We start from the raw sequence: 14,140 nt of genomic DNA on the forward strand, positions 1-14,140 counted from the left end.
ACGCTTACTTGGGCTTCTCATCGATGAGTTTTTTAACGTTGTACAGTTCACGGGACGGAGACTATATTATTGATGCGAAAATATTGAACGCGGGACTATATAAATGATACATTCTAAGTACATTCCCTGGGATTATAGAAGATCATATCTATAATAAAATTAATAAACTGTATTTGTCCCGCGCCGTGGCGTCGTGGTTTAAGGCATCCTGCCTAGGACTAGGCTAGGACTCGCGTTACGGAATGCGCGCTGGTTCGAGTCCTCATGGAGGAAGAAATTTTCTCATGAAATTTCGGCCAGTGTATAGGACCGGTGCCCACCCAGCATCGTGATGCACTTAGGGAGGTACGATGTGTAGCGAAAATCCGATTTCGCAAACCAGCTATAATGGCTGGGGGGATCATCGAGTTAACCACTCGATACCTCCATTCTGGTTGGATGATCGTCCTCCTTTGCTTCGGCATGTGGACGTGAGGCCAGCAGCCAGCTGGTCGGTCTGGCCCTTTCATGGGCTGTAGCGCAATGGATTTGGATATAAGCGCATTCATTTTTTCAACTCTTTTTATTTCAATATTAATCCATGTATTTCATTACGGTGGTAATGTGAGAAGAGATTGTGTGTACCGGTACTGTTACGAGCTGACGAGAAGATGAGCGAGCGGAAGGAATGCGTGACGTAATACTGGAGTCATAACATTTCTGTCGCATGCATCTTAGTACTACGTGTCCTGAAAATATTAGTCGCATTTCTAATTTAACATTTTAATGCGAAAGAATTTTTTTAACGTTAACAATAAATTAAGTTATAAGTTATTCTCAAAGTATTTAAGTACTTAAATTTAATTTTCTTCCGTTACTTTATTCAGTAATTCGACAATTTAAGAATAATTTAATCTGAAAAATAATTGTGTAGGCCCTATATTAATGCAATAATAGTAGCCTATATAATCAATAAGTTTACAATGTCATACTTTATTACATGAGTAACGAATATAATAATTGCGTGACATTATAACGAGTTTACATTGTACGAGTTTCATACGTTATTTTTTGTACAACAGAATTATAAAAGATATTAATAAAATATTAATTAATTAATGTCGAAACAATGAATACGTAATCTGTGAAAACAAAAGAGCGAAGTTATATTAAACTAATATTATTATATTGTAACGATTTTCAGCAACGATAAAGGCTGCTTATAATTCTGATATACAAAAGAAAATAATTATTTAATTTATATGATATGATGAAAGTTGAGCTTCCTTATTCGCTGTCCGACAGTGGACGGGCAAGCTCGGTGTCGTCACTTTCTTTATCTGATTGTGAGTCACTCGAGTCACTAGTATCACTTTCGGCACTCTCCAATGCAATGATGAACTCATCCATAGTGTTTTCTAACAACCCATCCTTTTCTCAGTATTGAGTCTTCAGTTTCCGCATATGATTGCAGTACCCTAATCAATCAATCCAGGTAACTGATGAACGTTTTTTCACGTATCAGGCGTTTTACTTTCGCTCATGCAAGCTCAATCGGACTAAGGTCGCACATATATGGAGGCAAAATTTGATCGATACGAAATTCTTTTCTGGGTATTTGTGTCTTTCTATTAACATAAAAAGTAAAAAGTTCAGTTTCCTCATTTCTACAGCGAAAGGCACGTTGTTTTCTCCAGCCACGAAATCATTTCTGCTCTTACAGAATTCCTTGTTGGTGATTTGTTTTCTTGAATAGAGTGGTATGGAGCATTATTCATAACAGCACTTTTTTTCTGGCAGATTAGGCAGGAGCTGAGCAGCATTCAAAATTTGTTGAATTCATCTGGCCGTGGTAATCTCCTGTAGTCTTTTTTTTTTTTTTTAGTAGGTTATTTTACGACGCTTTATGAACAGCTTAGGTTATTTAGCGTCTGAATGAGATGAAGGTGATAATGCCGGTGAAATGAGTCTGGGGTCCAGCACCGAAAGTTACCCAGCATTTGCTCATATTGGGTTGAGGGAAAACCCTGTAAAAAACCTCAACCAAGTAACTTGCCCCGACCGGGAATCGAACCCAGGCCACCTGGTTTCGCAGCCAGACGCGCTGACCGTTACTCCACAGGTGTGGACTCCTGTAGTCCTACCAGCCTGGAAAATTAGTAATGAATTTTCCACGAAACCACTTTCTGAACCAGCATGAACGACTATAAGGCGATTAGTTGAACTTGACTTAGTCAATACTCCTGACTGACTGTCACTCTGCCAACATTGATGGATCGTTAAATTGTTATCTATCCAGGTTTCATCAATATATTATATTATATGGCGATGTTGCTCCCTGAATCGCCGTATTGCCCTCAGACACATACAACACCAATCAATAATATGTGGGCGTTCAATTAATATTTTCCTCGCATTCTGACATGTTCTCCATTTATAACCCATATTTTTCAAAACCCTTCTCAAGGAATGTACCCCCCCATGGAAAGTTTATTTTTTTCTTTCAATGCAGGCAACAGTTTTGGACATGTGGGCACCTGTTTTCTCACTAAATAAAATTCACTAATGGTATCTCGAATTACCCTCTTATCAAAATCGTCCAAATGAACATTTCTTTCCTCTTGATGTTTTCTGTTTCCCTGGAGTAGAAAGGAAAGTCTCACCAGCATCAGCACCTTCTCTACGAATTCTTGTTATTGAACTGACTGAAATACCAGTGTAATGAGATATTCGTAAATTTCCTTGTTTCACTTGTGGCTAAGTTTCCCTTGTTGTACTTCTTCATCACAAGCAAGTATAACCCTTCTAATAATTTCCCGGGCCTCACTGTGTATTGTTTTTCCTTTTTTTCTTCTGTGGTTCCATTATAAGATACCGTATACCTATGTAAAATTAACTATGCCTACTAATATTACCATTAACTTAGTTATTTTGACGAATAAAACACAATCTTTATAAACACTGTACCGGTACTGAAAATGAAACAATATCAGTAACCGCAACACATAGACGAATAAAACACAATCTTTATAAACACTAATGAAAATGAAACAATATTAATAACCGCAACACATGGATTCATAACACGACTGAGCAAGAGCAGAAGGTTTGTGAATGATTAATACAGTCCAATGCATAGCGTCACGTGCAGCGGGGATTCACAGGGATAACAGCGTCCCTCTCCACATGCCCCGCTCTTCTTCTCGTCAGCTCTTATCAGTAAGTGGCGGTAAAGTAAAATGTCGTTACTTATAACGAATTTGAAGGGACACTAAAAAATAATTAGGTAGTTCGTTATAACGAAGTTTAGTTCATGTTGAATCTTTCGTACACTACTTTTAACACTTGAATATAAATAATTGATTAAATGGCGATGTTATTCGTGTTATTTATGTAAGCATGTGTGGCTTACAGCTGTTTCGATGTTACTTGACACCATCCTCAGAGCCTACTATATCTCGGCGTTATCTCAACTTCACTGCCTGTTCTGTGTGTGCGTTCGTGTGATGAAGAGTTGTGTCAAATAGTGTGTGTTCTAAAATTGATCTGTGTGTAGAGAATTTGATTGGGGTGTGTTTTAGTGTGTCTGTATATTTCATATTGTTCTAGTGTGTTGAGTTTTTGGGTTGTATGTGTAGTTAAACTGATAAACATTACGTATCTATTTTACTATAGGATATAGGTACAGTTCATGAGATTATGTTTGCTACATTGGAGAATGGATGTCATAACAATGATGTTATTGCTTACTATGCATGTTTGCTAGAAAGCACTCTGAGTGTTGTTATAACGATGGTTGGTGTGGTATTATTATACAAACACACAAATGCACATACACAACCGCAGTTCATCGACCATTTGTAGGGATATCACTTCTTAAATGAAATGGTCAGTAATTTCCTTTTGTTTTAATTGCATTATGTCTTTTAAAAAATCTTAGATTGTTGAAAAGTCCTTCCATTGCTTAATCTGACAACACATTTTCTCGTTGCATAACGCGTTTCCTAACAATGTATCATGTATCCCTTGTGAGAGAGCAATCTTTTGTTCCTCTTCTTTCTGTTCATCATCATCAGTGACGTTGCCAGGATCATGGCAAAGGGAGTGCGGATGGGGTGCGAGTTGTAAAAATGTAGTACATAAAAAATCCAAAATGTTTTCTCATGCACTTGTGCGCATACTATACATCTGTTTATTAATATTACTATGTATTATTATTATTATTATTATTATTATTATTATTATTGGTCAGCATATCCATAACGATATATTAAGGGACGTAGTTTTTTCACATCCAAGAAATTGTTTGTTTTTGTTCTTCAAAATAACTTATGCCTAAGTATTTTTTTTAATAAATTGCCCTTTGGGGTGCGGAAAAGGGTGCTCCGATTTTTTATGGGGTGCTTGCGCACCCTTTCGCACCCCCCTGATCATCATCATAATCATAGTCATTCTGTACATTGTTCACGAACTGTTACTGTTCTTGCATCACCTCTACCGCAGAGCCTCATTTGTTAAAAATAGGTTGCACCACGGGAAGGTGAGGATGGGAATTGTTAAATTGTGGAATATACTTTACTACTCCTTGCAACCTGATATAAATTCTGCAAAAATAGTAGACATGTGGAAATGTCTCTTCCTTGGGAGTTAAACAAAATATTATTAACTTCCTACAAATCCAATTTAGTGTTCACGAAACTTTCAAATCAAATTTAAATAAATCTTCCTCCCTCTATCACCACCACCCATGTATTTGCAATTATGTTTGAGATTTACAGGTTCAAATCCAGCGAAGTGTGACGAATTTTTAAGAGCGATAAAATTCCTTAACATAACTTCCTATGGACGAGAAATGAAGCTGGGAGACCTGTATCGCAGATTTACAGCGCTAAAAGAACCCTGTCCCTGAAAAATTTGATGACTATTTCTTGTCCACGTCAGCATTTTTAAGCAGCATAACAGATTCATATGAGTGACTTAAGTGCATGCAGATTTCTTCCGCATTCTACCTATAACCCATACTATCCACTATCATTTTTTCTTTTTTCCTGGCACATATCTAATGAACCTGATGACCTGGTATAGTCTGATTGGGTCTTATTCCATTTTTCAGTGTCTTCTGGGTGATATTCTTCTTGATATATACCACATCATCTGCTGAGGGCATTTTGTGTAAAATAAATTGCATCACTGGCAATAGCATCAAATACCGTACCGAACCTAAAATCCCATCAATAGCAGAAAGTAGAAAACTACTAACAATGCTCAAAAGGCAACAAAAACACATCGTACTTCAATGGATCCCCTCACACATTGGATTAGTGGGAAACGAATGGGCCATCACTTGGCAAAAATGAGAACCAAAATATCGCAACAACTCAAATCATCGAAGCCAACACACACAGTAATTAATACAAGAAATGAAAACAGAATTTAATCAAATTATATTAAGCACATCAAAACAACATACCAAGGAAGAAAAAAAGTGGATCAATATACATATTGAAGGAAAACCCCTACACTGGTTACACCGCAAGAATGCCATAGCCAAATTTAGGATTGTAACAGGTCATGACTGCCTGGTACACCATTTGGACAGAATGAAAATATTCGAAACGGACACCTATATCTTATGCAACACAGAAACTGTAATGAAAGCATAACACCTACTTGAGTGAAGCGCCATAAGTAAAGACAAAGTGCAAAAGATATAACTAGCCTATATTGGGAAGCAAAAAGGAAAATGGTGTAACTATCAAGATTCAGGTCACTAGAAATCATCATCACCAACAGCATAAAAATTTTTCTAATTAAACAAGTTCACTTTCCTGAGATGTCTGAATGACCATTGCAATAATATGACACACTTCAATTACGATATCTATCTCTAGGTACAAAAACACCAAAGGACTGATATAGACTAAATTAAATCTTTACATTATTTGATGCTCAGCTATAATCTAATGTAGACCTATCTATCTCTGTCTACAGATGGAGGAATATGGAGTTGAGTAAGGATTGCAGACATGGAGAGTCGATCGGTACATATAAATTCATAATTTTGGTGAATTTTGAAAGCTTTTATTTCTTCACAGTAACAATTTTCTAGCATCCAAAAATTTTTGCATGATAAAATAAAACAAAAAACTTCTTTGTAAAATGATATTATGCAGAGTGAACTGCTCTATTTGGATGAAAAACTAATATATTACATAATTATATTCCAAAAATAGCCAGAAATAACAATAAAATGAATTATTGGTATACAAAATATACCGGTGTCTTACTATTACAGTACATAAGAAAATTGTTCCAAATTAAGTACATTGATTTCTTAAGTTATTTTTTAACTTCTTACAGGATATCTCATCTATCGTCGAAAGTTGCTGATTTTCCTTAAATATAAATAAAATATCTAAAACACTATTTTTCGTACTATATGTACATTCATATAAACATTAATAAAAATACATATATACATACACATTTAACACCCTTCTCTGTGACTTAAATGCACCAAAACACCAATCATATCCAATATTACACTAAAACTTAAAAAAAATATATTCAGGATAATGTAATTCAGAATATCAAATCCAACATTTGTAACAAGCCATGGTTTGAAAATTGAGAGTAAAAATAATATATTCATTTGGTTACAACATTACAATGATCTAATCAAATATACAAACTGATACACAAACCACATTACATAAGAATATAAACATCTACAGGCTCAAAATAACTGTTGCAATATTACACTTCAAATTTAGTAGCACAAAGTTCAGACAAATTACAATATACCACTGACCAGCAGGTACAATACGTAAAACCTATTTTTTGTCGTTCAAATTGAGATTTGACATACATATATCTTAAAGATCACTCAAGTTTCACTTCTTCATACATTAGCATTTTATGTTCACTGGGATTAAATATAATATTAAAGGTAATAAATAATTTACTCCTATATAACCCTACAATAAACTAAACTATTGGAAAATCAATAACTCTCAAGCAGTAGATATTATTGGCTGATATCAGTTTTCTTAACTGAGAAGCACTACTGTATGGAAGATATGAAATTGGCATTTTCAGTCTTCTAAAGGTACGTGTCCGTTAGTAAACCGAGTTGAAGAAACTCGTTTCTCAGCAGTGTATTTATCAGGTAACTGCACAGTTGCAGAAATTTGTTGCGCGTGTTTCCTTTGCCAAACATTTACGTGGCAGTAGGGGGTAGATTGGGAATATAGAAGTGTCATTACTTCATGTTCTAGTACATTTGTGCAATATGTAGCCTATACAAGAAGTTAAGGTGATAGCACCAATTGTGTTTACCTTCATTTTCACCTAATTTCTTTTGAATTTGTCAGTCTTCATTATTTTCGTTCCACTTCATGGAGAATTCTATTCAACTGAGGAGAAACAGTATTTCTGTCTTTATACCTTACTACAAGGGTCGTCCCAAAAGTACGTTTACAATGTATATTTCTCAATATTATAATTATAATAGGCCACAGAGAAAACCTAAGTTCAAATGGAGAAATAAAGTCCTCTTTGACGTAGACTGCGTAGGAGGGGATGAAGAGAGCGCATAGGATAGAGTAGAATGGAAGAAGCTTGTGAATGAGGCCAAAAACTTCCTTCGGTTTGAAGCACTATGGAAGTAAGTATACAATAGTTATGCACTCTGTTCTTCACTTAACACTTATTCTTCCACATAGTCTCTATGGCGACTGAGATATTTGTCTAGGCGTCAAACAATTTTTTCGATGCCACTTTCGTAAAAAGTGATATCCTGACTATTGAGCCACTGAAGCACGGTATACAGCTCGAATAATTGTTGCTCCCTTCTCCAAGCAATTGACCAGCAACATACCTTTCTGATCCTAGGAGATGGTAGCCAACACTTGACAAGCTTACTTCACGACCTTGAATTTCTTGATTCCCATTCCATGCTTGCCCTTTTCGTTTCTCATGTCTCGTCACAGTTACAATGCGTTCAACGAAGTCTTGATCGCCAATGGCATACTGTGGCAAGAATGACATGGTACAAGCCAATATCAAGCAAATTTTCATTATCGATCGAAGTGCTCTGTAATGTGCATTATATAATATACAAGCTTGAATTTACCTAATTGACGTCAACAAATTAAAGATACGTATGGTATTTCTATCAGTTCGCTTTAACTTCCCAATTAAACTAAATTAATTTACTTACATAAATATTTAGTTCACCTTTGTTGCACTGTTTCTTAAATATCTTGTATAATTTTCATTGTTACAATTGCATTTACTAAATGATTCTCTCAAGGTCTCTCTATCGCATCATGACGATTCTGCCACCATATGTCTGCTTATTTCCCTGTACCTCTACAATCACGGAGGCAATGACCATTATTATAATGCTGTTCTCAATCTCTCCTGCTCGTCAACTGTTTGTTCAATGACTGGAACTATGGGCCCTGTAATGAGTGTATTGTCTGCACACATTTAGTGCATCTCCAACAAACAATAATTGACAAATATTAAATATTTTTATATAGTCATCATTATCTTCAAGGTTTAGGCCTTTCGGCCTGTTCCGCCTCCATTAAAATTGATCTTGCCAACGTTTTACTGGTCTTCCTAATGGATTATAATTCATGGCTGCTCTCGTTATACTTGTTGTTGGGATTCTATTTACATGTTCTTTCCAATTATGTTGATATTCTTTAATAAGTTGAATTATACTATCTATTTTTAATTCTTTTCTAATATCTTCATTTCTTTTTGTCCAATAGTGTATAACCTGCAACATATCTAAGAAATTTCATTTCACCTACTTCAATTCTTCTTTCTTCGTTTTTCTTTATAACCCAAGATTCGCAGCCATATATAAGGGACGGAATTGCCATTACTTTGTAATATCTGATTAATGTTTCCTTTCTCACTTTCTTTCCCAGTGTTCTACGTATTGTTCCACAGAAATAGTTGAATTTATTTAATTTTTCCTCGATTTCACATTTTTTGCCATATGTTATTGAACAAAGTGTTGATTTGTTTTATTATTTTACAACAGGCAGTCTTCAAATTAGATCGAAATTGCATCAAGTTTTAATATAAAAATATCGACCAATAAAACAAAAGTGATGGCATTTATTGGATCTCAACCAATAAGAGTGAAATTGGTTATAGAGAACAAATAATTTTTATATAGTATGAAACAAATTATTGTATGTAACACCTTAAGAAAGCATTTTAACAGTATTCGTCATGATATTCCAGATGAGATGTCAGGTGAGTAAACATCTCACTTGTCCCATAAAGACTTGCTTTCTTAAGGAGTTACGTAAATAACTAATACATTATATGCATCCTGATCACTCATATATATATGTTTTAAAGTAGAAACCATATTTTTTATATTAAGACGGTTATGTCACCTACACGCAACCCACAAATTGTTTGGAGAACCACACCTGCTGTTGGTTAACGGGTCCATATAATCTAGCCAGAAGAATTATCAGACAACTTCACAGACCATATCCTCTTCTTCATCACTTAGGGGACCCTTATGCATGCCATGGAATGTCAGCATGCTGAAGTGGCATTTCCTTCATTTTCGATGGAACAGTTATACTGCTGTGACTTGGTCCCCAGAGCCTCGTTTGTTAAAAACAGGTTGTACCACGAATGAAATTGTGTTGTTTATTAATGCTGAGTTCTTGGCAATAAAGGCATTAACTCTCTTGCTCTCCAATATTTCTCACACACAGTGAGTTTATAGGAAAGGAGTGGACATCGCTGAAGATGATTATATCCATTTCTTCCTGAAGACTGCACAATGGACAAAGTGGTAAAGAAATAATTCCAATTTTGTTCAAGTGTTTAACAAACAATCATGCCCTGTGAGTAATCGAAAGGAAATTGTGTGAAAGCAGGACAATCGTTCATTAGATTCTAAAATCAATATCTTAATTTTCTTGACATATTAGTTCATAAATGATAAAGTAAAGGAATTTAAATGTCATTCAAGTCATTTTGTTAACTCAGTGGAGCAGAAAAAAAAAACCACACACACGTACAGATGCACACACACAGATTTACATTATATTATTATTTTAATACATACTGCTATTGTTATTAGAGTACCTACGGTATTATGCTATGGATAAATCATTTGCTACACTCTAAAATCTACTGACAGAGTAGACAGACAATATAATTGAAGAGTCTACTGCAAGAATGATGGATGTCATTTGGAATACATTTTGCAGGAGAAGCAATTGAAGGTTTGAAATGCTTAGCGCTCAAAGCTTACAGCTTGCCCAAGTCAAGTATGCGAGTGGGGATATCGGGATAGAATGTAGAGGCAAAACACAGTTGCCACATAGGTCACTTGATGCTCAGATTTCAACGTGTGCACATCGTTTAAAATACACTACGGAGCGCCACGCATTTTTTGTCCTTGTCTTCAGATAAAGGCAACAGTTGCGCTGTCTCTCAGCCTCCCCCCTCATGCAACTTTCTCTCCTACGCCCACGCTTGCCAATCAGAACGCCAAACCTCACTGTCAAGCAGAAGTAGAAGTACAGTCTATTTCAAAGCGTCTTAAATTGTTACCGCTCTATGAACTGAAGCGCAGTAGGAAAACTTTGCTGTCATATGAGACTGTACTGGTCTCCTCTCGTTACCGCCTCCTTTCCCTACAGAACTGTCTCCAACTTCCCCTCTCGGCTCGCAGACTTAACTTGGTCGAGCTGTAACTATGATTTTCCGATCATTACTGGACAATGACTATCAGTGTTAATGCCATATAACTCTCTATGTACATTCTATATGTCTTAAGCTATGCATTGACAGTCTCGATTCATTTTCGACAAGAAAGTGACATCCATCATTCTTGCAGTGGACTCTTCAATTCTTAAGTAGGCATGATAAATATGTAGACTTCAGTGTACTGGAAAGATAAGAGATTAAAAATATAAAAATAATTTGTGCCCAAGATACATTTGTTGTGTCCCTATACATTTCCCCTCTTCTCTGTTCAACCATCACGAACACAAACACAAACACAAACTTAAGAATGTTAGTTACAAAGAAGTGCATCATGTGAAGTTTAAGGACTAATTAAAACAGGTTTCATAAAAATTCAAATAGCCATAATATACAAGTGTATTTTAACTTAATGTTGCTGCACCAATTAAAAGACGAGAAAATTATTCACTTTGAAATAAAAGGGAGCAAATTTACAGACAAACAATTAGGAGGAAATCTCAATATACAAATAGAAGTAAGATAATGAATTTAATTAATTGATGAACTAGTGGACTTACTCGTGTTAAATATGTAATATTTGTCCGGCTTACAGCTGTTTCAGTGCTTCACGCACCATCATCAGAGCCTACTAGATCGCAGCGTCATCTCGAACTTCCCTGCCTGTTAAGAGGGTGTGTTTTATTGTTGGAAGGTGTTGAAGTGTGGAGTCGAATAGTGTGTGTGTACTGAAATTGATCTGTGTGTTGAGGATTTGATCGGGGTGTGTTTTAGTGTGTTTGTATATTTCGTATTGTTCTAGTGTGTTGAGTTTTTGGTTCTTGGGTTGTGTGTGTAGGATTTCCATGTCCATATTCATGTTATTGTATGTATGGTTAGTATTGGTTATGTGATCGGCGTATGTAGATGTATTGTGTCCTCTGGTTATAGCTTTAATGTGTTCTTTGTAGCGTGTTTGGAATGAGCTGTCTGTCTGTCCTATGTAAAACTTGTCGCAACTATTACATGTGAGTTTGTGTACACCTGTGTGGTCGTACAGACATCTCAACACACAAAAAACACAAACAAATAAATACGACCATACAGGTGTATACAAACTCACATGTAATAGTTGCGATAAATTCTACATAGGACAGACAGGCAGATCATTCCAAACACGCTACAAAGAACACATTAAAGCTATAACCAGAGGACACAATACATCTACATACGCCGATCACATAACCAATACTAACCATACATACAATAACATAAATACGGACATGGAAATCCTACACACACAACCCAAGAACCAAAAACTCAACACACTAGAACAATACGAAATATACAAACACACTAAAACATACCCCGATCAAATCCTCAACACACAGATCAATTTCAGTACACACACACTATTCGACTCCACACTTCAACACCTTCCAACAATAAAACACACCCTCTTAACAGGCAGAGAAGTTCGAGATGATGCCGCGATCTAGTGGGCTCTGATGATGGTGTGTGAAGCACTGAAACAGCTGTAAGTCGGACAAATATTACATATTTAACACGAGTAAGTCCACTAGTTCATCAATTAATTATATTCAAATGTTAAAAGTGGTGTACGCAAGATTCAAAATGGATAATGAATTTGTGCCTTTTTCTATTGGTTAATTAAAAATATTCTCGAGCAGTCATATATTTCACAACGAAATGTAAGTAAGTTGTAAGCAGAAATTAATAGTTATAAATTACTGAATTAAATTAAAACACAGAAATACGGAAATGTTTTAAAAACGTACAAATAAACTTTTACAATTCAATATATAACGTGGTAATTGTATATCAGTAATAACATTTGTGAATACCTGAGTGACCTTTAGCATGCTCAACATTACAGTTTTAAAATATATTCACATAAAAGTATTTCATATATAAGTAACAACGACGGTACAATATAAAATTTCAGGTAGGGTTTTAAATTTTCGACCTAGAACATATATTGTCCTAAAAATTAATCTATTGGTAACTACACAGATCATAATATTTCATGAGTATTTTTGTCTTCGTTATGTCTCATCACTGTTGTATGTAAAAAATATCTCATGATTTTCGTCGTAATTTCTTGGCATGTCAAAGTCTATTGCTTTGGCAGCCAGGTATACCGAACCTGTCGCTATGGTGGTAGTTAGGCGCAGAAGACTAAGCCTTTGTAGTTTTCCTGCAGCTTTCTTTATCTGGGAAACAAATCCTGGTTTCATGTACTTCCAACTGAGCCACACAGAACCAACACAAACCACAGGCAGTCCTCCTGGAGCCTCCAGCAATTTCTGTGTAAAAATAGGTAAATAGTTATATTAAAATAAATTATTTATGACTTTTTGTGAAGAAAAATTCTTCTCAAAGAATAGTCTTAGAATGTAGTTTGCCATACTTAGGGCGTATTCTACAAGACATGCAGTAGTATTTTACAAGTAAATTTTATTTTAATTAATATAAATCAGAAAAATTGTGTTGCATAATAGATGTATTTTATTAGGCCTACTACATCAGTTGTAAGTGACGTTATCATTGTTATATTTCACAGAATTATTAGTATTAGTAATGTATTTCTCTATCAGGTGATAATGTCTGTAATCTTGTCAACAATAATTGTTAAATTCACAGACTGCCGAATTTTCACTTATACACCATGTTCCTCTTAAGGTACGATCACACATCGCTACTTTTGCAGTGCAACTTTTGTATTGCAGCTGCAAAAGTTGTGTGTCGTGTTCACAGGTAAGCCAAAAGTAGCGCGCTGCACGCTACTTTTCGTGCTGCAAAAGTTGCAACTGGAGGTTGCGAGTCTGTTCACACACAAGGCGCTACTTTTGCAGCCGCAGTCATGCTGCAGGATTCCATCTCCGTGTTGACTTCTCAATATACATTTTGTGGTTATGTTCGCATTTAGAAACTCATGCGAGCGCTTCCTTATCTATTATTTGCTTTTCTGTCGTATCTAGTATTCAGAAATTGACATTATTTTTACTATTAAGCTTTTAAAAACGCCTATATACTTAAATTATAACCAACAGTATATTCACGTAATCAATGTTGGCAACCCTCCTGTTTGGAACTACGCTACAGAAAATTTAAAAAATGAATTATATCGTCACCAATTATGCTCAGACTGTGTTGTGTATTTAATAACTGTTACAAATAATTTATTTTCATCACATTTAACATTAAAATATATCCAAACAATAAAAGTATCATTGGCACATTTGGGTGGTAACACTGGTTGCAACCGCAGCAAAAGTTTCAACAAAACCGATATCAAAAATGCTGTGGCTGCAATCCTGAGAACCCTGTTCACACGTCGCTACTTTTAAGCTGCGCGCAGCATGGAAAAGTAGCGGGCAGCAGGGTCGGCAGCCACTACTTT

General features: G+C 35.6%; 1 protein-coding gene across 1 annotated transcript in view; it reads right to left on the reverse strand.

The window, feature by feature from the left end:
* Positions 1 to 12,557: 12,557 nt before the first annotated feature.
* Nagk (N-acetylglucosamine kinase) overlaps positions 12,558 to 14,140 on the reverse strand; it is a 48,799-nt gene continuing 47,216 nt past the window's right edge. The window contains exon 8 of the mRNA XM_069823263.1: positions 12,558 to 13,043. Coding sequence (XP_069679364.1) covers positions 12,783 to 13,043 — 261 coding nt within the window. The 3' untranslated portion in view covers positions 12,558 to 12,782. The remainder of the gene's footprint in view (positions 13,044 to 14,140) is intronic.

The sequence above is a fragment of the Periplaneta americana genome, chromosome 4, assembly GCF_040183065.1.
Source record: "Periplaneta americana isolate PAMFEO1 chromosome 4, P.americana_PAMFEO1_priV1, whole genome shotgun sequence".
Taxonomy (NCBI): domain Eukaryota; kingdom Metazoa; phylum Arthropoda; class Insecta; order Blattodea; family Blattidae; genus Periplaneta; species Periplaneta americana.